The sequence below is a fragment of the Bactrocera oleae genome, chromosome 5, assembly GCF_042242935.1.
Source record: "Bactrocera oleae isolate idBacOlea1 chromosome 5, idBacOlea1, whole genome shotgun sequence".
NCBI classification, from domain to species: Eukaryota; Metazoa; Arthropoda; class Insecta; order Diptera; family Tephritidae; genus Bactrocera; species Bactrocera oleae.
In genome coordinates, this window is record NC_091539.1 from 20,186,479 (window position 1) to 20,214,054 (window position 27,576).

At 40.6% G+C, this 27,576-nt stretch overlaps 1 protein-coding gene and 1 pseudogene across 2 annotated transcripts in view; one reads left to right on the forward strand and one right to left on the reverse strand.

The window, feature by feature from the left end:
• The window catches only part of Rbcn-3A (rabconnectin-3 alpha), a 101,674-nt gene extending 74,358 nt beyond the window's left edge, over positions 1-27,316 (reverse strand). The window contains exons 1-5 of one of the 2 annotated variants that reach the window (XM_070109611.1): positions 27,082-27,316; positions 18,539-18,756; positions 5,313-5,458; positions 5,049-5,255; positions 1,064-4,974 (exon numbers count right to left, since the gene is read on the reverse strand). In XM_070109611.1, the coding sequence (XP_069965712.1) occupies positions 1,064-4,974; positions 5,049-5,255; positions 5,313-5,458; positions 18,539-18,756; positions 27,082-27,168 (4,569 nt within the window). In that variant the 5' untranslated portion in view covers positions 27,169-27,316. Of the gene's footprint in view, positions 1-1,063; positions 4,975-5,048; positions 5,459-18,538; positions 18,757-27,081 lie in introns of both variants that reach the window. The other variant, XM_070109610.1, reaches the window with a different exon arrangement.
• Positions 14,333-15,653, forward strand: LOC138857397 (uncharacterized; annotated as a pseudogene).
• Positions 27,317-27,576: the final 260 nt, after the last annotated feature.

The following is a 27,576-nucleotide window of genomic DNA, read 5'->3' on the forward strand; positions in this document are numbered from 1 at the left end:
CGCAAATACCATAAGTACGAAATGCAAATATAACCTCAAAACCCGCAAAATGAAGTTACATATCTTTTGCACGCACAGCAAAATGCATAAATAAATATGAATATAACTCTATCACAATGTATGCCGCGCCCTCCGCTACTCAACCAGCAGCACGCCGAAATACATGCAATATAAGCATATACGTGTTATACTAGGCAAAATATTCGCCTAGGGGGCCCAGGATGTTTAAATGAGATAAGCCACCCCTACATATACACACCACTCTACTCGGGTAAAACTGGCACACCCTAATAAAACACACCACACTGCACTCAACATTGGGAACACTACACATGATGACACCAACACACTCAATCCCTGAGTACAACATGCACGAAGCCACCTAGCAAAAAGGACGGGAACATCGCTAAATCATCATTCGCTATATACAATTGGATCATTTCGCGGCACCACTCCACGCATCTTTAACATTCGTTTTGTTTACGGGCCTGAGCGCCAGATGAACTTCTCGATACGAAAGCGATCCTGCGCGCAACACCCAATCGATTCGTCAACTGTTCTACACATTTATTTTTGGACAACACCGACCGATAATATATAAGCTTAAATTTAAGGAATTTTATTGTGCAATATTTAATAATAAAATTCGGATAGTAATCTAAATTGCGCATTTTGATTACTTATAATTATACAAGTGATAGTGCTGCTAAAGTAGGATGTGACCCTAATTTATTAATTATATAAATTTGTTCATATATATAAATTTTGAAAATTATTTTTTCAGCCAATTTATTTAGTCAAGAAATATTTTTTAGATCGAACAAAAAAAAATTACTTTCTCACTCTATTTTCAATACAAACAAATCATCAATCAAAGTTGATTGTTTTATCATATACCCGTACATTCTTTTAACCTCAAATTTGCTTCCAATAGCTTCCAATAGCCAAGTAAATCAGTTTAAATAGTCTTATAATTGACATTAAAGAATTCTAAATATATGTAGATTTGAAATGAAAATTATACCATGACAACTCTTGAATAATATAATAATTAGTTGATTACCTGTTTCTCAGAACTTCCATCGTCTGAAGTTGATGTATATTCATTCGATCCACTCATACAACGGACTAAATGGGCTAATATTGCCTTAACCCAATTAATTTTACCAGAGTTAAGGAGTTCCATTAGTTGCTTTGGGTGATATTGAGGAAGTACCGGGCATGCGATGCGAGAAGCTTGAAACAATCCAAAGTCAGGCATATAATCATCATTTGTTGATTCGCAACCTGCTGGAACGCTTGCGCTTGAATTTCCATACCTTTTACGTCTTTCATTGGAAAGTAACTGGAGGTTAGCAGTGCTCACTTTACTTATTAATGGTATGGATGATGCAGTTTTTAATCGTATTTGCGTAGATTCGTTAGCCAAAGATCTTAAATCTTCATCACGTAGATTTCTTGAATCGAAAAAATCCTCCACGCTATGCTGTTCGCTAAAACGAGGCTTCCATTGTGAGTACACATGCATTTCAGAATCCATTGCTACTACCAATATTCCATCCCGAACCCATGAAATTTGCATAGGTAGTGGCGGTAAACCATCTGCGGTATGCAAATCAATTTGACGAAGTTTCATCCAACGAATTTCGTCATTAAAATGTGGCTGAGCTAAGGAGCTAGCTTTTCGCAATATAGGTCGATTTGCTGACCTTGATACTTTCATAGCTTTAATATTGGCCTGGGCAATGTCAGACGAAACCGCAGTATACAAAAGTATTTTACTCCCTACAGCCACTGTTAATATATGGGAACCGTCTTCTTTTGACACCCAATCCAACTGAACAAGATGTTTTTGAGTTAATGGACAAGTATTTCCATTTTCAGCGATGCTTTTCCTTAGCGATTGTAAGGTACTAAAACTGGGTACCGCTAATAGACCAGATGTAGAAGATGTTTTTGTTGTAAGCTCAGGGGTTGTATCGCCACTTCGTGGAGATCTACCGTCTTCTTGCGTAAATGTTTGAAAAACTTGATTAAGACGTTGCTTTTTTTGCAATAATCGGTTATCATGTAAATAGCTAAGATCAATCCCATGATCAATATTCATCCGAGGCAAATGTACATTTTTTAAGTGAATCGTATCTTCTAGTACCCATTCGCTTCCACCAGAACTTTCACATTCATAAATCGCTACACAAAGGTTTATATACCTAGAGTCTGGATCACCTTTATTTGGTCGTGTAAAGCTTTTTCCATATTTATAAGCACAAGCAACTCTACCCGAATAAGCAGCACTAATATTCAAAGGCTGACCAGGAATTTCTATTGCAGAATCTTGTATTCTACTGAACATTTTCCATTCTACCCATTTATATGTCTTTACGGATAGATCATCGACCGAACTTGTTTCACATTTCCAAAAACGAGAAATTGAATCTGAACATGCTGTGACTATTATATAAGGAGCATAACAAGCTGGGTAAATTGATGACGAGCTTAAATGGCCAGCAGCTGGTGAAGCGTGAACGACATCAACACCTTCCGGCATTGGTAGCTCCTGTGTGCAGACTTTTTCTGTTTTTATAGTCATATGTGAAGTGTCATTACCTGGATCGTCACAATTATTTAGTAATATATTAGCAACCGACATCCTGCGGGCGGCTAAATCTGAGTCGTCGATGTCTTGAACAATGTTGCTATCAGGAACATACATTGCTGTATCAGATAGAAAAGTTTTTTGCTCTTTTGATGAAATAATAATGCGCCACATATGAATTGTACTGCCTTTTATAGTTTTTTCAATTATAACAATATAAAATGGCTCCTTAAATTCATAATTTTGTTGTAAATCAACGATTGCATCTAAATCAGGTTCCATTCGGTGCCCCCCATCTATTAACTGAGCTTGAAATACATGTAAAAATTGCGTATTCTGCCAGTCGTGTTTAGCTTCAGATATCGGGTCAAGTTGAATTATACATCCAGGACGTGCGGTGGACTGCTGTGATACCACTTTTAATTTTTCATGAATATTTGTTTTTCGAGTTTTAAATGTTGACGACGCATTCGAATAAATTGATGTCATTGAATTGGACTTATAAAGGTAATTGACATTTTCTGATGAAGATATCTCTGCAAGTAACGTTCGAGCATCAATTACTGCTTGATAAACACGTAGATTCTCTCCATCACTGGCAACAAAACAAGCTGATGGTGAATTACTGCTGCTTCCCAAAGTTGTACTTGGAAGTAAAGTAGGAATCCATGCTACATTGCTAAATGCTGAGATTTCAGGTGAATTGATACGTGCCAATTCACTTACTCCCCCTGAATAACAAAGTGGACCCACAGAATCAACTCTCCACAATATTAGTTCAGAACAGAATCCAGAAGGTGTAAAAACGTCTTTATTGTAAGGAAGATTTTCAGCATTGCTGGTCGATTTCTTCTCTGATTCAGGTAAGTTGTGATGGGATGTTGATACAAGAAGTGGCAAAACCGGATGGCATGTTATGTCATTGACTCTAAAACGATGACCAGAAGCTCTGCAAACATGCCCTATGCTGAGCACTTGGGTGAACTTAGTTTTAAGCGCAAAAGTTAGTTGCCACAGATTTAATGTTCCATTGGAATGTTTTGTTACCATTGAAACAGAAGGTGAAATACCACTAGTTATAGTGTTAAAAGCCTGCTCGCTTATGTCGGGGTTGCTCACCTTATTCAAAGGCGAAGAGCTTGGTGACTCTTTAAGTGATGTTGTTTCCTCACTTCTACTTTTCACGCTATTTGCGATTTCCCTAAAAATTAGCGGCGGAGATCCCGTATTATATAAACTCACTGTTGTTGACATAGATATTGCATCTCCAAGAGGAAATGCAAAGGGTATTCTAGTGGAAAACGAAATTTGTGCTTGGCGAAAAGATCCAGGATAGTAATCGTCCAACCAATCAACTACCCATATAAGATAACTTCCATCAATGGGATGAATAGCAAATACAAGATCGGGACTTTGATGCCAATCTCTTAATAAACATTCAATTTTCAAATCCAAAGAGTCGGCAAACTGATTAATGGTGTGGTTATTTTCGTTATTTAAAGAATTTAGGGATGCTGTATTTGACATTGAATTTGCATTTTGTAAAATTCCGATTTTATTATGGTGCGGCAAATTCTTGCAGTCCTCTGAATTACTATCCTCTGCAGACAATGATTTCGACAAAGCTCGGAAAATTTTCTTTTTAGATTCGTCAGCAACATCTGGTTCATTATGTTCTGAAACATTATTAGTGGACACATTTGGACTCTCTTCATCAATTATTTTTTTCGTTAACTCTTGCAATATGACCTCAGCTTGTAAAGAAAAATTTATTTCCTTGTTATTAAGCCAGTGTAAAATAAAGCTGTTTTGGTTAGAACTATCCGAAGAATGCATTGAAGGAACCAGTGGAATATCCGTCTCTGCGTTGATTGAAGCGGCCAAATGAAAATGCATACCGGGAGCCATTCCTGTTCCATGAAATCCATATGAATGAAAGTCATGGACACTACAAGAAGAAGGTAAGGATGGTATAGGTCCATGAAAAGTATCAGTATTTGGTTGGTAATTAACCATTCCAGTCTCAGTCTTGACATGCCTTCTTATATGAAAACAAGTTTTCATATGTTTTAATCGTTGCATAAAACGATGCTTATGGCGTTGTGTTCTGAATTTCGGGTTTTGTGAAGCCAATGGATCAAACTGTGTCATATTAATTAGACCATCATCTGGCAACACAGTTTCTATCCAAATGCGACATATGTTATCAAGACAAGATGTTACAATCATGTTGGATACTGCTCCCTTCGGCATGTATTTGCTTGTTTTGCGCCATGCAATGTTTGTTACTGCTCTAGGATGCGCAATATAGACGTAGGTAAAGTTTAGTTCTGCATCATTTCCAACAGTTTTGATGCCATGTTTTGAGGGAAAGAGAACTACAAAAATTTGTCAACCCAAAGTGTGTACTACAGGTTAAAAATTAAAAATTATATTTGCTACCTTTTCTTACCTTGCTTATTTTCATACCAAATTTTTACAAGTCTGTCATTTCGACCACATGTAGCAAATAAAGTGCCATCAGGACTAAATGCCATATGATAAATTGGAATAGCAGTTTGACATGACCATACAGTGTCCCAAGTTACAACATCATCTAAGCTCTCATTGGTAGGAGTTTTATTTCCGCGGTCACCACCTCCTATTTCAAACTTTACACCTAAAAACGAAAAAATAGTAGGACTAAAAAATAGTTGGCCTTTGAACTTATATTTACCGGTAGAACTTTCCTCTGATTTTTCAGAAGTTCTTTCTTTCCACATTTCGATAATGGAACCACCAGTTAAAAGCCGAGTCCCTTCTAAGTTCCACGAGAGAGTGTAAACATGATAATTACATACAAAGGAGCCTGTCTGTACCCATCTAAAATAAAAAATATGCACATTACTCGCTTTTTTATTGAATACTAAAAAATATATAAAGGTTATGTAAATCTGTTTATAGTAAAATTTCCAACTAATTTAGTTTCCTAGAAATTGTTTGATATTTCTTTAGCAGTTTTAAAAGTTTGTGAATTGCTATGCGACTTAAAACCTAATTTTGTTGTTATTGACCGACAATGATTTCTTTTAAAGGGTGAAATTACGACGCCGCGACAAATTGGCGGAAAGCAGATGCACAGATATTTAAAATTAAATCAACCTAGTTAACTCCAATGAGATATACATATGTGATATAAACTCAACCAAGCAGGCTATTACAGATATGAAGTTTAGACCAAGGTCTAGACCAATTTCATTCCTATTCATCGCTGAATCACATAATTTTTAAGAAAATTTGTCCACTTAATTTCATAAAAATATTACACATACTGACCAACATAAAGAGTTTAATGTCAGGTCGAAAGTCGAAAATTATTATGTAGGTCTGCATTGATTGCATTAACTTTTGGCATTACTCACTCGAGAACTTATCTCCACGCAATTTTTTGAAGATAACACACACACTGGCCGACATAACGAAAACCATTATAAGTAGTAAAGGGAGTTCGTAGACCAATTTCACACTTTTCGGCATTAAACTATAGTACCATGTATCCAATATTATAAATACTGTATAAAACCAACCGAATTCTTATATTAGGTACATGGAGGTAGGGGAAGTATTGCCCCGATTTTATCCATTTTAGGAAAAAAGATGCACTGTTATTAGAAATAGACGCTCTCTGAATTTCAATAAGATAACTCACATATTGACCATAAGTACTGATATCTTAAAAATATTGTCTCCAATTAGTCTTGCCATAAATTCAGTTACAAAGTTTATAATTCATACTTTTGGGATATTTATTTTTTAACTAATCTCATTTTTTGAACTATACACACACACGTAAGCCTATTTTATATTAGGATGGCTGTTATCTTTTAGATGACGTTCGGTAAGGTTGTGTCTCTACAGTTGCCACATACCCACTGCTCACCCTTTTTGGGCAGCTTCACAAATTGCCTTTTAACCATGATGGAGGTTGGCTGTGCCAAGCCGCAGAGATATGGGGATGCATGGTTTCAGTTAAAATTTGTCGGCCATTAAGAGTTCAGATTGTATGTATACCATTCATACCCGTAGCTTAGTTTAGCTTTAGCTTCTTAATTGCCAAAAATAAATAATTTAATACTATAATTTAGAATTTGTAGCCTCGATTTTTATCTGAATCATACATGTTTATGTATACAAAATAAAATATATGTAATAAATAAAAGAATGTCAAATTCAAAAAATGTGTCTCAAATGTAAAGAATATTGTAACGGATTTCTCGAAAAATCGTCTACCTTGTAATTCAATCTTGAGTTCGATCACTTCAATAAAAGTCCAAATTTAATGGCTATACACTCATCTTTATTTCTAATCCAAAGTTTTGAAGGTTTAAAAACCTCGTTTTTTAACCATTTCTGGCTGGCAGAGGCGGTGATCGCTTTACATATGTAAGTGTAGACTTTATACAGAAGAAAAAATGTTCACTGTTGTTGCTGTAAGTGTGTTCAATAAGCAAAACGGCAAAAGTGTATTAGCCAGATGTTTAAGAAGAAAGTGGTAAAGCAGTTAAGCAATACTGTCTTCGATAGAGAGCATTGGATCTTCCAGCAAGTATTTATATGAGGTGTGTTCAAAAGAAAAGATGAATTTTGAATTTTTTTGAAAAGTACTTATTTGTTCATCAATATCTATTTCGTAGCCTTCAAATTAATCGCCGTCGGATATAATAAACTTGTGCCAACGCTTTTTACAATCCTCGTAGCAATTCTAGAATGCCCTTTTCGGTATGGGCATCAGCTCTTTGTTCGATTCTGACTTAATCTCATCAATTGTGGCAAAACGTTTTCCTTTCATTGGTTTATTCATTTTTGGAAATAGCAAAAAAAGTCGCATGGTGCCAAATTTTTAATTTTCAGCAAACCTGACATCATTCAACAACTCCTGAGCGATACTAATGCGAGATTTCTTTCGCTCAAAATTTAGCAATTTCGGAACAAATTTCGCTGCCCAAAATATTCAAGAGTATTTAATGGCATGAGCCGATTAATATGACAACATCTTCAGCAACTTCCTTAATAGGGATTCGACGATTTTCAAGAACAATAATTTTTACTGTTTCGATGTTTCTTCGCTTGTTGACGGGGTTTGCACCTTTCGGATTCTCATGGTCATCAACATCTTCTGTGTCCGAATATAACAAAAACAAAATATCGAATATACACAGCCCGCGAAAAATCAAAATTCACCTTTTCCTTTGAATACATTTCGTACACTGTAAAGTGAAAGAATCACATGGAATTTTAAGTAGAAATACATGGGCAGTGGTTGTAGTCTAATTTCGCTCATTGTCACAGTGTGAATAAATTGATGCTAATTTACACAAAGCCATTCACCACCTTCACTTTACACCTGCCTTTAACACTTATTTCGGAATAAAGCAAAGATGTAAAGAATTTGATGAAAACAGTTTACAAATTTAAAATTTATTGAGATCTTTTAACGCATTTAAATTAAACTTTAACAAATTAAATTAAAGACTCCACAGAGAAAGAGTCGAAAATACGATGTTCACTTCGCAGGTTTACGATGACGGCGATCGATCGAAAAGTTGCGCGCACGAGCTTTCGTATCAAATGTTGACTTGGCGCTCAGGCCTGTTGACGAGACGGATGTGTTTAAGCGAATACAGGTAGCGGGTTGGATAGCGTTCGTAATGAATTTTGATCCTCTAATGTGGGGACCATCCTTTTTGTTGCTTGGCGGAGGGGGGGGTGTCGTCGTGTGGTGACATCTTGCTGAGTGTGCGCCAGCTTTTGCCGAGTAAAGTGGTGTGTTTAGTTACTGAGGCTTAGCTTATTTAAACACAGTGTAACATAAAAATATCAGGATAATGCTATGCTCCAAATTTGGTTAAAATTGGTCAAATAGTTCCTGAGATATATGTAGGAGTTCACCTAAAGGACGGCTGTGCCTAGCCCCTTATCCAATTTCCACACCGGTTTCTATTAAGCATCATCTTGGCTATGAAGGCTCATTCTTCGGGTGAATTTATTTAGTAAGTTATCGAGCTTTTAGTGGGGGTGGGCGTGGTTCCATCTATACTAATTTAATAAAATTGTTTATTTGAATAATTTTTTAAACATAGTTTTTTGAGGATAAACGTCTTGTTTTTTTATGATTAATTTGGATAAAAACACACACATAAAAACCTCCGTACCTTTGTTTCTACTATGCTTCTTCTTTACTCTACCTTGAGTTTTTGTTGCTTTCTTGATTTATTGGTTGAACGATTTGCGTTTTGCTTTAATTGTCAATCAACAAACTCTGTTTTTTTCAACTCTTGAAGAAATAATATACAAAGGACTTCACTTTGTGAAAACAAAAGCGATTGGTTGCTTTACGAGTAGTCGGCTTAAGAACTGCAAATGTGTAGGCGAGCGCCAAAATAAAGACATCTAGTGAAAACTCTATAACCTTAAATTTAAGATGTTTTTCATTCCTAAGTTAAACTCGGTGGAAGATCCATGATAACTTACTCACGATTCAACTGCTGTACTGTACTACTGTAAAATATTTGTCAATGTACTTCAACATCATTGTTTTTGTCAACAAATGTACTTGTTAGTTGTTGTCATTTAAATGATAAAAATTAAATAAATTCTGAATAAAATAAAATATTTAACAAAAACAAACATACGGTAAGCATTTTCGTATTTCTTTATGTATTTTATATATTTTGCTACCAAAATCAAATCGCTTTGCGATGATTCTGCTTGACATCTTTTTGACTCACATTTATAAATATTACCAGCTGACCCAGCAAATGTTGTATTGCCATATACGATATTTTTAGGAAATACTTTTAAAAATAACTAACTACATTTTCGACTCGAAACTTGCTTTTCAAAATGGTGGCTTCTTTAATTTTTTTAATAACTAATATTGGGCCATTGCCGTGGTCCTGGCAACAACTGTTATATCTTTGAATTTAATTCATTGACGTCCACATTTTTTGATGCCAAAATCAATCTTTCTGCCAGCCAATGTTATATTTTGTATGTACATCGGAAAGTATATTTCCGATGAGAGTATTTTGTTAATTGATGATTGTGTAGAATTCTGTCGGTAATTTTATATATCCAATATTTTCATGTAATTTTTCATTGCCAATATATAAACAACTGTTTTGAGAAAGTGTCGGCACATGGATCTTGAAGCCCATGTTCACTGTCGATAGTAGTGGAAGAATTCGACAGTATCATACCTCATTTCACGATTTATATATGTGTTGATTAAATCAGATGCACTTCGATTTGGTGAACTCATATTGAAATGGTTAGGAGGTCGATTCCAGAAGGGATCCCACTTGGACAGCTTAAGACGCCGGTCCGTTGTGATACCTACAAACTCCTATAATCTGGATCAAAAGACCCTTACAAGTCGACGAGACGCATTGTGCTGACTACAAACTTGTTAAGTCGGCCAATATCTATTTAGGATAAGTATTCGGGTCCGCCAAACGTGTGATTGCCGAGATATTTCAATCGCAGCCTAACGAAAGCCGGACATTGGAGGAGAAAGTGCCGGGATGATTCCACCTCGCCCTCCTCCATGCAACTTTGGCAACTAGCATCGGGTAATACACCAAGCCGTACCGCATGAGTGCCCATTGGACAGTGTCCAGTGAGAACTCCTACCATAGCGGCGAGATGCACTTTGCTCAGGGCGAGAAGTTCCCCCGACCTCCTGCGATCCACTCTTGGCCAGAAGGATCTCGCGGTCACACAGGAACTAGTCGCCGACCAGCGTCTGCTGAGTGCACGCGAGGTCCATTGATCCAACATTAGAGCGCAAGACGCTAACGGAGATCCAACCCGATCCCATTCCGATGTGAGCGGGGCAAAGGTGCCCCCCCTGGCTAGCTCATCGGCTTTGCAGTTTCCAGCGATTCCGCTGTGACTAGGCACCCAGACGAGCCTGATGTTGAAATAGCCAGACACTATCTCTAAAGAGGACAGACACTCCTTGACTAGCTTTGATTGCACGGTACGCGCGCTCAAAGCTAGTATTGCCGCCCTACTAACTAGTGGATATTCACTTCTACAAACGAGGCGGCACTACGCAGCAGTACTTCTACCGCCACCTTGATAGCAGCACCTTCCGCCTGAAAAACACGAGTGATTCGGTAGCCTGAAGCTAAGACTGACGGAGAGCTCCTTACAGAAAACCCCCCCTCTAACCTTCCCCCCTACCCTCGATCCATCCGTGAAAAAGCTCACCGCGCCTCTTCTCCAGCGGCTTCTTCCCATCCACATGTCCCCCGTTGGAATACGAGCGGAGAAGGAACCGCCTCGAGTGGCTTCAGTGACGCAGTGATCTATATTTTCCGGGATGCCGCTGAAGGAGGAAAGAATTTCGGAGTGCCCTTGTTCGGACCTCTTCTAAAGCCCAGCTTCCCTAAGCCTTAGAGCACACTTCGCGGCAATGCACCTACCGGCAATGTCCAAAGGTGCTATGTTTAGAATAGCATTAAGAGCTAGTGTCGGTGTGGTTCGCAGTGCACCGGAGATTCCGATGAGCGCCGCTCTTTGGACCCTTTCAAGCTTTTTAGCCATTGTGGACCTTTCGAGCGCCCTCCACCAGACGAACACACCATAGAACATTATTGGCTTAACTACGGTTTCGTAGAGCCAGAACACCACCTTAGGTGAGAGTCCCCACCTTGCACCTTTGCAGCAGCTTTGCATAAGGCGACCGAAGCCTTCTTAACTCTCTCCTCAATATTTGGCCTCCAGGAAAGTTTTCTATGGAGGATGAGCCCTAGGTATTTCACTTTCTCAGTAGGTTGAAGAAGTGAACCCCCGAAGGAGGGGAGAGGCACATTTGGTATCTTATACCTCCTGGTAAATAGAACCATTTCGGTCTTACTTGGGTTGACGGCTAGGCCGCTTCTTATCGCCCAGCTAGATACCACGTTCAGGTACCCCTCGGTGAGCTCGTAGACGGTATTCAGGAACTTTCCCTTAACCATAAGAACCACATCATCAGCGTATGCTGTCACCCGACAGCCTTGCGTTTCGAGTTCTATAAGTGGGTCGTTAACCACCATTATCCAGAGCAGTGGGGAGAGTACTCCCCCCTGCGGTGTTCCCCTATTCACTTTTCTGGTAGTCTTGGCACCACCCCACTCCGCTGCGACAGTTCTGTCGCATAGGAGACTAAAAATAAGGTGCTTGAGGTTAGATTCCACCTCAAACTTTTCGAGGGCTTTAACCACTGCCTCTGGTCGCACATTGTTGAAGGCCCCCTCGATGTCGAGGAAGGTGCCCACAGCAAATTCCTTGTGCTTGAGAGCTATCTCCAGCCATGACACTACATCATGCAAAGCAGTGTCGACCGACCTGCCTTTGATATATGCATGTTGCGCCCGTAACAGTTTACCCCTCGGTATTCTGCTCCTAATGTACAGATCCATAAGCCTCTCTAATGTTTTCAACAGAAACGAGGATAGGCTGATGGGTCTGAAATCTTTTGCACCGACGTGAGAGCTTTTGCCGGCCTTCGGAATGAAAGTAACCTTAACCTGTCTCCAGACTTTCGGGACATGGCCTAATCTAACACAGGTCACGTAGATGGGGGCCAGCCAGCTCAATGACATCTTAATCGTACGCTGTAATTGCGCTGGAATAATGCCATCGGGCCCCCATATTGAAATGACTGAATGGTAAATTCGCAATGACAGTGCAATGATCTTCAATAGCAAGCAGTGCTTTTTTGTACATTGCGCCAGTGAATGATATCGTTAAATCGTTGCACCTTTTACGATGTCGATGCAATATATCATTAGTCATCGTATCTTTTTGATCATCTCACACCATTCGGCCCGGGAAACATGCCGTCGATACTGTAGCAAATAGTAGACGACTTTGTATTCCTGTGCGATATAATGCTTGATGGAAGATGATAATTAGTGGGGCAGTATGATTGCTGAAATACTGTCCCACTGATTTTCCAGCAAGCTTATACGTTGGATACTGCTGCCCATTTACTTTACGTATATCTTGAAATGTTAATGCCCTGGTGACATTAACCAACAACCGTCGCAAACAAAAGCATCCATCCTGGATTGACTGTATATACACGACCCTAATTATTTGATCTGAATAAACCAGGCGTACTACTTTTGAATATCAGTGTTTGAGCAAAGGCACTAAAAACATTCGCACGATTACACAATTCAAAAAATTTGATGATCGTAGTTGTTGGTGGATTTATAACACTATTAATCGTTGTTTCGTTCGTAAACGGCGTAGGCCGTTTTCGAGATGCAGAAGGAAAAAATGTTAAATTCGCTATTAGAATGAAATTAACTTGACTTAATGAGAATAAAATTTTATTTTAATTCCTACTCCGTGATGTGGTATCACAATGGGCCTCCTATAGGCCTAGGTGCGTCGTTAGACTGCCACTCTACCTACCTACCTACTCCGTGATGCTTGCTGGTTGAGAAGTTACAACGAGAGACACCTGGCGGGGATAACTGGTAGATAGAACTACGAGTACACTACATTAAAATTATAATATACTACAATTATTACGAGTATATTCGATTGCCTCTGAATGGGATAGCATAAACAATTTGTCCAAAGAAATTAAAATAAGTAATATTTGGAGTCGACCCTTAACATTTAGGAGTATGAAAAATAAATGTTGGCCGACTCTCAGACCTACATGATAAGCACACCAAATTTCATCAAAATCGGTCCAGCAGTTTCGGAGCAGCTTGGCAACAAACACCGAGACACGAGAATTTTATATATTCGATATTAATCATATAAATGTATCAATAGACGAATGTAAATTCTTAACAAGTAAGGAAGGGCTAAGTTCGGATGTAACCGAACATTTTATACTCTCGCAAAGTCAAATGGTATACTCGTTTGAGATTTCTTTGTGGATTGACTGATATTTTCGGTATAAGGTCAACTATAGGCACTGGGGTCCACATATTTAGTACTTAGGGGCTTGAACAGTTTTGGTTCGATTTAGACAATTTTTGGTCACAAGGTGGCATACTTTAAACTCATTATTCACGCAAAGTTTTACTCCGATACAATCATTGTTGCTTGATTTGCATAGTGGAAAGTGAAAGAATCAGATGGAATTGAAATGGTGTTATGTGGGAAACAATCGTGGTTGTAGTCCGATTCCGCCCATTTTCGCACTATGACATAGAAATATGAAAAGAACGTTATGTACCGAATTTGGTTGAAATTGGTTAAGCAGATCCCAAGATATGGGTTTTCACCTAAAAGTGGGCGGTGCCACGCCCACTGCCTAATTTTGAACGAGGTTTCTATATAAACATCTTATACCATCCCAGAAATAAAATTTAATGTCTCTGGCGTGTTTAGTGCTTGGTTTATCGCGCTTTTAGTAGTTTTTAACAGTACCGTTATATGGGGATCCCGGTTCCTCGCACAGTCTGTTCCGTGTGTCAGACCGTAATACGCCGGAATGTCACATGTACTGGCTGGTGTCACTTGTTGCCGTGTTCCGGTCTGCGCACCACACGAGAGTGGAGTACGTCGTATGTTGCCCCATGCTGTAGGAGTCTGCCCCCGGAATCACACACAGTGGCGTTGCCAATCAACACCACAGTGCGACAACCGCCCATGCGGATAGTACAGCTGCAACAACCACCACCAACACGCACCCCACTCACCCCTAGGATCACGACTGGACACCCGCGACAAACGCGACTCCTACAATTCAACTGCAACGGAATCCAGAGTAAGATCGAGGAGATAGTTGCATTCATGAGCCAGGAGCGCGTAACGATAGCTGCGGTCCAAGAAACCAAGCTAAACAGCCGCTCAGATCTTCTAAGTTGTGCAGGTTTCAACGTTTTACGTAAGGATCGCGAGCAAGATAATGGTGGAGGCCTAGCCTTCATATTGCACAACACCGTGCAATATCGTCTAATCGATGTTGACATCGACCGCAGGGACACTACCCTAGAATGTCAGGGTATAGCTGTCCAGTAAGACGATGTCGAGCTCGAAATATTTAATATATACATCCCACCAGTTACATGTTGCCCAACAGGATATCAACCGAACATAGATGTGCAACTTCGTGGTGAAAACCGTTTGGTGCTCGGCGACTTTAACGCGCATCATGATCTTTGGCATTCCTGCCTGTCAAATGATCGTAGGGGGATGGAGCTGACGGAACAGATTGACGATTCGATATTCTGCACAATGAATGACGAAGCCCTCAGCAGAATTATGGGCACCTGTAATAGCTCGCCCGATATTACCATCGCTAGCGGTGGTCTGATAAATAGCATAACCTGGCGACTTATGCTAACTGTCGCATCAAACCATCTGCCCATACTTATCTCGATCGAGAAACCTCCCGACTTTATTTCTGTGGACAACCGCACCTTCATTAACTTTAACAAAGCTAACTGGGTCGGCTTCACAAAATTTACTGAGGGCACCTTCAACGCACTACCCATTCCTACGGACGTCATCGTTGGCGAGCGTCAATTCCGCAAAGTGATCGCTGCGGCTACCGCTCGCTTCATACCAGCTGGTAGAGTCGCGGAACTCCGCCCAAATTTCCCAGCCGAAGCAGCTGTACTAGCAAACGAGCGCGACACCTTACGCCATGCTGATCCCTGTGATCCCCGAATAAGGGATATCAATTTGGAGATTCGGCAAATGGTAAACCAACATAAACGGACAAAATGGGTGGAGCAACTGAAGTCCTGTAATCTCTCCACCGGTGTGAGTAAGTTTTGGAATACTGTCAAGCCCTTGTCTAACCCGAGGAGACATGACGACCGAGTTGAAATTCAATTCGATGGCCATGCCTCCTCGGACCCGAAGAAGTGCGCGAGCTATTTTAGCCGGCAGTTTACACTGCACCCTTCGACCGACAAGGCCAAACGATGTGTTACCCGACGGCTGCGCAAAATGCCAAAAGACTGCGCACCACTTACTTTCACCGATGGGGAGGTTCAGAGTGTCATCAAAAAGGCGAAATCGTCTAAATCCATCGGCCCTGACGGAATAAGCATGCTGATGCTAAAACACCTAGGCCCAATGGGAGTAAACTATCTCACCAAGGTCCTCAACTTGTCGATATCCACTCTTCAAATACCCGATGTGTGGAAAGTCGGAGGAGTGGTCCCACTACTGAAACCTGGGAAGCCCGCCAACAAAGGGGAGTCTTATCGCCCGATAACTCTCCTTTCCCCAGTAGTGAAGACACTTGAGGCCTTATTACTCCCGTCATTCACTCACCACCTGAGCCTAGCAGATCATCAGCATGGCTTCCGAAAAGTGTACAGTACCACCACAGCACTTAGCGTCATAAACGCTCAGATAGTTCATGGCCTGAACCAGAAGCCACCCTGCGAGAACACGATCCTCGTAGCGTTGGACTTGTCAAAAGCTTTTGACACAGTCAATCACACAACGCTACTTGAGGACCTAGAACAATCAACGCCCCCTCCACGGCTGAAGCGGTGGACTATGAACTACCTGAGCGGTCGGCATTCATCCGTACTGTTTCGAGGTCAAAACTCCAACTTAGGAAAATTAAATAAGGGGTTCCGCAGGGCGGTGTCCTCTCCCCACTACTGTTTAATTTCTATATTTCGAAACTCCCCCAGCCACCAGCGGGAATTTCAGTGATCTCGTACGCTGATGACTGTACTATATTGACGTCGGGCAATGGAATCGAAGGCATGTGTTCAAAAGTAAACAGCTACCTCTCCGATTTTTCCCGCTTCTTCTCTGCAAGGAGCCTAACACTTTCCCCACTAAATCCACAGCGACCATCTTCACAAATTGGACGAAGGAGTACAGACTGGACCTGAACATTTCAGTCGATGGCACAAAAATTCCGACAGTTAATAACCCTAAAATTGTAGGCGTCACATTGGACAGTCTGTGCTCTTTCACTCCTCACACGACCGCGATAACTGCCAAAGTACAGAGCCGCAACAAAATCCTCAAGTCGCTTGCCGGCAGCTCTTGGGGAAAAGACAAAAAAACGTTGTTGGCAACATACAAGGCAATCGGCCGGCCGGTCCTAAATTATGCAGCCCCAATATGTTCGCCTGGATGCAGTGACACGCAGCAGAAGAAGAAGCTTCAGACCTGTCAGAACACTGCACTCCGGACTATCACGGGATACCTCTTGATGTCTCCAATCGAACACCTACAAAGTGAGGCCCGTATGCTTCCGGTTAAGGAACACAACGAACTCCTCTCCAAGCAGTTTTCGTAGAAACCACCCCTGTAGTCGCCTGCTTGTAGCGGAACCGCCTCCTAGGAACATCAAGAGGTCTTTCCTTGATTACGTCGACGACATTAGGCAGTACGCCGACCGGACTTCGGACGCTTCGAACTTCAGACAGGTACTGACCGCCATTCACAGTGGAGCCATCGACATCTTCACCGACTCCCTCTCAGTGAATGGCGTATTACGAGACGTAGAGCTCGAGTTGCCTCGCGAAACCAGAGGGACCCTCGCGCAACTTCGTTCTGGATACTGTAGCAGTTTAAACTCCTACAACAAACCCCACTCATCTAACACCCTTCTCCCTATGGTCCGACCCCGTCGAAACAGCTCGTTTCCTGGGCCTCCCGTTAGATGACCTCGACGACAACCAATCTGGAATTTATCACCCAAACGGGGACTAGGTAACCGTTACAACAACAACAAAAACGGCATATTAAGCCTCGACATGCCCGACGATACATACCTAGTTGGCTACGCAGACGACATAGCCGCGATAATAACTGCGAGAGATACCGAAGGTACGTGCAGGAAGTTAAACCAGGTGATGATAAGAGCACAAATGTGGCTTGATGCGAGAGGTCTCAAGCTTGCAACATAGAAGCCTATTTTGATTATAAAAGACATGAGTACAAGAACTAAGGACACAAAAGGTTGTCAACTACCTGGAGGTAAGATTAGACTCCAGACTTACCTACTAGACACAAATCCAACACGCTGCCGAAAAGGTGTCTAACATAACTTGTCAACTGAGCAGGCTGATGTCCAATATAGAAGGACCGAGACAGGATAAACGGAAACATTTGATGTCGACAACACTAAATGTCTTACTCTACGGAGCAGTTATGGGGAGACACATTGAGGAAAAATAATCGACGCAAATCCCGCGAAAGTGTATCGCACAGCTGCTCTATCGGCATATCGTACAGTCTCGGGCGAAGCTATACATGTAATAAACGGAAACACACACACCCATCAACTTATTAGCATTTCCACGAAAGAAAATGTAGACGTTGAAGAAACAAGAAATATGCTGCCGCTACAAAAGAAGAAATAAAGAACGACACCTTGGAACAATGACAAGCTCGCTGGGGGCAAGGACGCCACGGCAGATGGACGGCCAGGGTAATCCGAAACATAAAACAATGGTCCAACAGGAAACATGGTGAGGTGGATTTTTACACTACTCAGATGCTATCCGGGCACAGTCCTGTATATACAACGACGCGATCGAGGACGACGCTGAACACACATTTTTCAATGCTAGCAAATGCAGCCAAATAGGCTCCACACTTTGCTCTGAATGCTTCAAAATGAGGAAAACTGGAAGAACGAGAAAAAGTATATAGAAAACATGTAAGTCTTAAGAAGAGAAATATGGAACGCGACCCTGAAGTAATGCGAAAGCTGTTCCAGGGTGGGCGACGGTTCCCTAGAGGAGAGTTTTTAGTGACCTGCAAGTTTTTAGTGACCTGCAAGTGGCACCTACCATTGCGATGCGGAGAGCATTTTTCTCAGACTCCCCAGAAAAAAAAAACAACAATTACACTTTCCAATATATTAGAAGACATCAGTGAATTATTTGTTTTAAGAGAACTCATATTATTATAAATTAAAAATTTGAAATATATATGTCAAGGTTATATTAGTACCTGTAATCCAAGTAATGTTTAACACTTTTGTTGCTCAAAAGCATAGGTGTGGGTTCGAATATACATATTTTATTTTCATAAGATGCAGCAATTTTTCCCGTGTCGGTACTGCAATCAAGAGCAGATATTTTAACATAGCCATGTGTAGCTCCTGGAATTATTTGTACTCTCTCGAAAGTACTGGCCAAGATTACAATATTACATCCTGCAGCATACGCCTGTAATTAAAAAAAAAATTTATTACAAAATAAATATAGAACATTTATTAGTGTTCTCCTCTATTTGGAAATTTGCGCGCTCATGCAATCTGTTTAATAAAACTTTTTTCGAGCGTTAAAATTTTGAAAATTCATACCTCCTAAATTTTTTTAGGAGAAACTTTAGTATACCATCCGTCGATTTCAGGGTTAAGAGAGTTATGGTTGGATAGAGGAGATTCTCCAGATAAAGAATATATATAATTTTTTTTTACTCAATTTCGTTATATGCACAATAACAAATGGGTTTCATATTGACAGATAAGTATTGCCATATCAATATATATATATAAAAATAACACTGGCCGATCACACCGGGGTGGTCGTTATCCCTTTCGCGTCCTATTTCTTCCTGATAAAAATAACACTAGCAAATGTTGTTGTAGTTGTTGTTATAACGATTATCTAATCCCCGTTTGGGTGATAAATTCTAGATTCGTTGTCGTCGAGGTCATCTAACGGAAGGCCCAGGAAACGAGCTATTTCGACGGGGTCGGACCATAGGGAGAGGGGTATTAGATGAGTGGGGTTTGTTGGGCATGCAAAGAGGTGGTTAGTGTCATGCGGAGACTCATTGCATGCAGGACATGTGTTTGGTATGTCAAGGTCTATTCTGGATAGGTAGGAGTTTAACCTGCTACAGTATCCAGAACGAAGTTGCGCGAGGGTCACTCTAGATTCGCGAGGCAACTCGAGCTCTGTGTCTGCAATGGGTGGTGGTTTGACTCGTATTACGCCATTCACTGAAAGGGAGTCGGTGAAGGTGTTAATGGCTCCACTGTGAATGGCGGTCAGTGCCTGTCTGAAGTTAGTTGCGTCCGAAGTCTGGTCGGCGTGCTGTCTGATGTCGACGACGTAGTCAAGGAAGGACCTCTTGATGTTCCTAGGAGGCTGCTCCGCTGCAAGCAGGCGTCTGCAGGGGTGGTTTCTGCGAAAACATCCCAGCAGAAACTACTTGGAGAGGAGCTCGTTATGTTCCTTAACCGGAAGCATACGGGCCTCGCTATGTAGGTGTTCGATTGGGGACATCAAGAGGCACCCCGTGATAGTCCGGAGTGCAGTGTTCTGACAAGTCTGAAGCTTCTTATTCTGCGTGTCACTGCATCCAGGCGACCATATTGCGGCTGCATAATTGATGACCGGCCGGCCGATTGCCTTGTATGTTGCCAACAACGTTTCTTTGTCCTTTACCCATGAGCTGCCGGCAAGCGACTTGAGGATTTTGTTGCGGCTCTGTACTTTGGCAGTTATCGCGGTCGTGTGAGGAGTGAAAGAGCACAGACTGTCCAATGTGACGCCTACAATTTTAGGGTTATTAACTGTCGGAATTTTTGTGCCATCGACTGAAATGTTCAGGTCCAGTCTGTACTCCTTCGTCCAATTTGTGAAGATGGTCGCTGTGGATTTAGTGGGGAAAGTGTTAGGCTCCTTGCAGAAAAGAAGCGAGAAAGATCGGAGAGGTAGCTGTTTACTTTTGAACACATGCCATCGATTCCATTGCCCGACGTCAATATCGTACAGTCATCTGCGTACGAGGTCATTGAAATTCTCGCTGGTAGCTGGGGGAGTTTTGAAATGTAGAAATTAAACAGTAGCGGGGAGAGGACACCGCCCTGCGGAACCCCCTGTTTAATTTTCCTGAGTTTGGAGTTTTGACCTCGAAATAGTACGGATGAGTGTCGACCGCTCAGGTAGTTCATGGTTTACCGCTTCAGCCCTGGAGGGAGCGTTGATTGTTCCAGGTCCTCAAGGAGCGTTGTGTGATTGACTGTGTCAAAAGCTTTTGACAAGTCCAACGCTACGAGAATCGTCCTCTCGCAGGGTGGCTTCTGGTTCAGGCCATGAACTATCTGAGCGTTTATGACGCTAAGTGCTGTGGTGGTACTGTACACTTTTCGGAAGCCATGCTGATGATCTGCTAGGCTCAGGTGGTGAGTGAATGACGGGAGTAATAAGGCCTCAAGTGTCTTCACTACTGGGGAAAGGAGAGTTATCGGGCGATAAGACTCCCCTTTGTTGGCGGGCTTTTCAGGTTTCAGTAGTGGGACCACTCTTCCGACTTTCCACACATCGGCTATTTGAAGAGTGGATATCGACAAGTTGAGGACCTTGGTGAGATAGTTTACTCCCATTGGGCCTAGGTGTTTTAGCATCAGCATGCTTATTCCGTCAGGGCCGATGGATTTAGACGATTTCGCCTTTTTGATGACACTCTGAACCTCCCCGTCGGTGAAAGTAAGTGGTGCGCAGTCTTTTGGCATTTTGCTCAGCCGTCGGGTAACACATCGTTTGTCCTTGTCGGTCGAAGGGTGCAGTATAAACTGCCGGCTAAAGTAGCTCGCGCACTTCTTCGGGTCCGAGGAGGCATGGCCATCGAATTGAATTTCAACCCGATCGTCATGTTTCCTCGGATTTAAAAGGGCCTTGACAGTAGTCCAAAGCTTACTCACACCGGTGGAGAGGTTGCAGGACTTCAGGTGCTCTATCCATTTTGTCCGCCTATGATGGTTTATCATTTGCCGAATCTCCAAATTGAGATCCCTTATTCGGGGATCACAGGGATCGGCATGGCGTAAGGTGTCGCGCTCATTTGCTAATACAGCTGCTTCGGCTGGGAAATTAGGGCGGAGTTCCGCTATTCTTCCAGCCGGTATGAAGCGAGCTGTAGCCGCAGCGATCACCTTGCGGAATTGACGCTCGCCAACGATGACGTCCGTAGGAATGGATAGTGCGTTGAAGGTGCTCTCAGTAAATTCTGTGAAGCCGACCCAGTTAGCTTTGTTAAAGTTAACATAGGTGCGGTTATCCACAGAAATAAAGTCAGGAGGTTTCTCGATCGAGATAATTATGGGCAGATGGTCTGATGCAAGAGTTAGCATAGTGCTCTCAGTAAATTCTGTGAAGCCGACCCAGTTAGCTTTGTTAAAGTTAACATAGGTGCGGTTATCCACAGAAATAAAGTCAGGAGGTTTCTCGATCGAGATAATTATGGGCAGATGGTCTGATGCAAGAGTTAGCATAGGTCGCCAGGTTATACTATTTATCAGACCACCGCTAGCGATGGTAATATCTGGCGAGCTATTACAGGTGCCCATAATTCTGGTGGGGGCTTCGTCGTTCAATGTGCAGAATGTCGAATCGTCTATCTGTTCCGCCAGCTCCATCCCCCTACGATCGTTTGACAGGCAGGAATGCCAAAGATCGTGATGCGCGTTAAAGTCGCCTAGCACCAGACGGTTTTCACCACGAAGTAGCGCATCTATATTCGGGTGATATCCTGTTGGGCAACATGTAACTGGGGGGATGTATATATTAAATATTTCGAGCTCGACATCGCCTGACCGGACAGCTATACCCTGACATTCTAGGGTGGTGTCCCTGCGGTCGATGTCAACATCGATTAGACGATATTGCACGGTGTTGTGCAATATGAAGGCTAGGCCTCCACCATTATCCCGCTCGCGATCCTTACGTAAAACGTTGAAACCTGCACAACTCAGAAGATCTGAGCGGCTGTTTAACTTGGTTTCTTGGACCGCAGCTATCGTTACGCGCTCCCGGCTCATAAATGCAACTATCTCCTCGATCTTGCTCTGGAGTCCGTTCGACTCGACTGGAGTGGCAGCGCAGTGCGCGAACATGGTGCAGGTTGCACGGCCGTTGAGGCAGATGTCGCATTATTGCGTTGACAGCATGGGGCCACGTAACTCGTGGTCCACTCCCTGTGTGTCTTAAGGCCCGAGCAGGTCTTAAGATGGCTCCATCCATTGCATGTATTGCACCTAACCGAGGTGGAATTTGGATGGAGCCTTTTTGCGCATACGCAGCAGTAGAATACCTCGGGGCCCGGGTTGGACTCGATGCCAGCACGGGTCAGGAGGATACGGAGCAACCCTGCTGCTAGGCGTTGCTCCAGTGACGACAAACTTAATCTAAAACTTACCGATCCAAACAGGGTTAGATCGTCGAAATACACTAGCAAATCCAATACCATGGTTTATCAAGAGAAAAGAACGAACAAAATTATGGTTAATGTATGTGAGGTATAATCCTCTTTATTCATTTTAATTCGTTTGCAAAATATAAATATATATATATACTAGGCGCCCTCCGCTGCGCTCCGGGACGCTGGCTTCGCTCGCTCGCCTACGTCCGCCCCCCGCCGAGCGCGAGCTAGCTCGCTCTTATGTTAGTTGATTCTCGACAGCAGCAGAAAACTTTTATATATAATAGAGAGATATATTAACCATAATTTTGTTCGTTCTTTTCTCTTGATAAACCATGGTATTGGATTGGCTAGTGACATATTTATCAGGAAGTAATAGGACGCGAAAGGGATAACGACCACCCCGGTGTTGGATCGGCCAGTGTTATTTTTTTGAAGCGTGGCCGAAGGCCTGCAATGCAGAAAGAAGAAGAACGCGAAAGGAATAACGACCACCCCAGTGTTGGATAGGCCAGGGTTATTTGTTTTAAGCGCGGCCGAAGGCCGCCAATGCAGAAAGAAGTCCGACACGAAAACCCCGGTGTCATATTGGCCACGGTTATTTTTTTAAAGCGCGGCCGAGAGGCGCCAATGCAAATAGAAAACCCTACCAAAAAAAAGTAATGTTAAAGAGGGTATATCACTCTATTTAAACTTCCTATTCTATAACGGATTATAACGGCTATTTTTACAACTAAACAAGGTACCGTCATTATACTCTCGCAACCTGTTGCTACAGAGTATAATAGCTTTGTTCACCTAACGGTTGTTTTCATCACCTAACGGTTGTTTGCATCACCTAAAACTAATCGAGTTAGATATAGGGTTATATACATTTAAATGATCAGGATGAAGAGACGGGTTGAAATATGGGTGACTGTCTGTCTGTCTGTCCGTCCGTCCGTCCGTCCGTGCAAGCTCTAACTTGAGTAAAAATTGAGATATCTTTATGAAACTTGGTAGACATGTTTCTTGGTACCGTGAGACGGTTGGTATTGCAGATGGGCGTAATCAGACCACTGCCACGCCCACAAAACGCCATTAATCAAAAACAAATAAATTGCCATAACTAAGATCCGCAATAAGATACAAGACTGTTATTTGGTACACAGAATCACATTAGGGAGGGGCATCTGCAGTTAAATTTTTTTGATGTTATGAGATGACTTTATAGGAACCTCGTTCAAACCTAGACAGTGGGCGTGGCACAGCCCACTTTTAGGTGAAAATCCATATCTTGAGATCTGCTTAACCAATTTCAACCAAATTCGGTACATAACGTTTTATATTTCTATGTTATAGTGCGAAAATGGGCGGAATCGGACTACAACAACGCCTATAACACCATTTTCAATTCCATCTGATTCTTTCACTTTCCACTATGCAAATCAAGCAACAATGATTGTATCGGCGTAAAACTTTGCGTGAATAATGCGTTTAAAGTATGCCACCTTGTTACCAAAAACTGTCTAAATCGAACTTAAGCTATTCACGCCCCTAGGTACTGAATATGTGGACCCCAGTGCCTATAGTTAACCGTCTACCGAAAATATCAGTCAATCCACAAAGAAATCTCAAACGAGTATACCAATTGATTTTGCGAGAGTATAAAATGTTCGGTTACATCCGAACTTAGCTCTTCCTTACTTGTTTTTTTTTTCGTTTTGTCATTGAATTGGTAAATATTGTGCATATAAGTTAATTTTGTGGAGGGTAGTTGGGTATTTTATATATTTCGATTGCTTTCATTCGTTTGGATATGGCAACACTTATTATCTATCAACATTGAACCCATTTGTTATTGTGCATATAACGAAAATATTAAAATAATTAATGTTAAATAAATATGTAGAAACAATGTAGTTAAGTGTTAGTGAATAATAAGTGCATAATAAAGAGAAAAATTGGGAAAACTTAAGTTTAGCATCCCACGCCGGAAACTTATAGTTTTCGAGATATTTGCATCTTAAGTTCCAAAAATTTCCCAAATTTTATTTCACAATTTCTCGATTTATGGTTATCTTTTCTTTTATATTATGCACTTATTACACACTAACACTTCACTACAATGTTTGTACATATTTATTTTATATTAAATATTTAAATATTTGCTTTAAATAAGCATGCATTTTTACACAATTTTCGTTATATGAACAATAACAAATGGGTTCCATGTTGTCGGATAATAAGTGTTGCCATATCCAAACGAATGAAAGCAATCAAAATAAATAAAAAACCCAATCACCCTCTACAAAATATTATGAACTAAATTTTACATTTTAATAAAAGAAAATGGTTTTATAGCTTAAACGTATGTTTTATGGCATCTGATAAACTCACAAATGGATCATGATGTTGATTTGCGATATTTTTACGCCATATGTATTCATATATCAAATTTTTAAAATCTTCACTCTTATTATAATTATCCTCAGTAAAAATTGAAGTTTATAGAGAGTGATATATTCCTTTAACATTGCTTTTTTTAAAAAAATAACCTTGGCCGGTCCAACACCTGGGTGTTCATAATTCAATCGCGTCAAACTTCTTCCTGCACTGGCGGCCTTCGGCCGCGCTTAAAAAAAATAGCCCTGGTCGGTCGAACACCGAGGTGTTGATAATTCAATCGCGTCAAACTCCTTTCTGCACTGGCGGCCTTCGGCCGCGCTTCAAAAAAATAACCCTGGTCGGTCCAACACCGGGGTGTTCATAATTCAATCGCGTCAAACTTTTTTCTACACTGGCGGCCTTCGGCCGCGCTTCAAAAAAATAACCCTGGTCGGTCCAACACCGGGGTGTTCATAATTTAATCGCGTCAAACTTCTTTCCGCACTGGCGGCCTTCGGCCGCCCTTTAAATAAATAACCCTGGCCAATCCAATACCATAATTTATCAATAGAAGGGAATGAACAAAACTATAGTTCATGTATTTAAGGTATAATCCTCTTTTATTGTTCATTTTAATTCGCTTTCAAAATATATATTTATATATATAGGTATATATATATAATAGATATGGCAACACTTATTATCTGACAACATGGAACCCATTTGTTATTGTTCATATTACGAAAATTGTGTAAAAATTAAATGCTTATTTAAAGCAAATACTTAAATATTTAATATAAAATAAATATGTAGAAACGTTGAAGTGAAAAGTTAGTGTATAATAAGTGCATAATATAAAATATATATATTCGTGATCTGGAGAATCTCTTCTATCCAACCATACCCCTCTTAACCGTGAAATCGTGGGATGCTAAACTAAAGCCCACCCTAATCCTCTTTTATTGTTCATTTTAATTCGCTTTCAAAATATTATTATATATATATATATATATATATATATGATATGGCAACACTTGTTACCTGTCAACATGGAACCAAAGCAAATACTTAAATATTTAATATAAAATAAATATGTAAAAACATTAACGTGAAGTGTTAGTGTATAATAAGTGCATAATATAAAAGAAAAGTTAACCATCGAGAAATTGTAAAATAAAAATTGGGAAATTTTCAACTTAAAATGCAAATATCTCGAAAACTATAAGCCCCTCTTAACCCTGAAATCGTTGGATGCTAAACTAAAGCCGACCCATACCTATATTATTGATCTGAAGAACATCCTCTATCCGTCCATAGCCATTTTATCCCCCGAAATCGGGATACGCTATGCTACAGTTTCTCTCAACTTAAATGAGATTTTAGTTATACAGAAATTATTAGCATGTATGATGTTGGAACATTGTTAATTTTAATAACAAATTATTTTAAAACATTAGCTCTCAGAAAAACTTATTTTGGTAAATGTATAGTTTAGGTCCCCCAACTAAGGAGGCCTCAGAAATTAAATTTTTTTTAAATCGGTTTATTTTTCCGCGAAGATTACAGATCCGTGAGCGGAAAGTGATTTCAATAATTATATTCATTCAATTTAAAATAAAAAATTTTTTTTGAGGCGTCCTGAAACTGATTGTAAATCTTCTGTTGTAAGGTCTATTTATTATCTTTTGGAGACAAAACATTTCCATATTCTGAGATGCGCATAATTATACGAGTACTTTATTACAACAAAGAATGTATTTTTTTTAATCTAATCGCCATAGTACGAAACTTATGGCTACTTATTATTAGCCTTGACAATGAAAAAACTTAAATCTTATATCTTGTAGCAATTTATATTTCCATTACATAATGAAAACATTCAATAACCCGCACACCCAAAATATATATATTTCTAATCATGTGATTACAAGCGCTACATTCCTTAAAGAAAAATTAACTTATGCACAGCTTACTGTAAATGAGACACCTTCTACAGATCCTGTAGCGAAGCATCTGTCGCCAGCATTACATGCTCCACTTAAAATTTGGTGACAATTCATTTTTGTCGTATTTTAAACCATATTTAAAATAAAAGTATATGCCACAATACACCAATGACTAATCTAATCAATTAATGTTATTTTTCACAAACGATAAAATATTTAGCCGTACAACTAACGTTGCCATTTTGTACCGATCGAACTAATATTGGTAGTTTCATTTGCCCTGGGTAGTTTGGTTGGTAGGCAAAAGGTTTGGATAGGCAATATTTTTTATCAGATGTATTTACTAAAAGCATCAAACGGAGCGCTTTCTACCGTTTTGGTTTAACGCCGCCGAGTTATCCCTAAACTTTAACGGCAACTTTAGGTCAAATTCGCATATAAATTCTAAAATTAATTCAAAAGAAATGAAATGCAATACGAATTAATTTATTAATAATGCTTACATCCGTTGGGTAAGTTTTA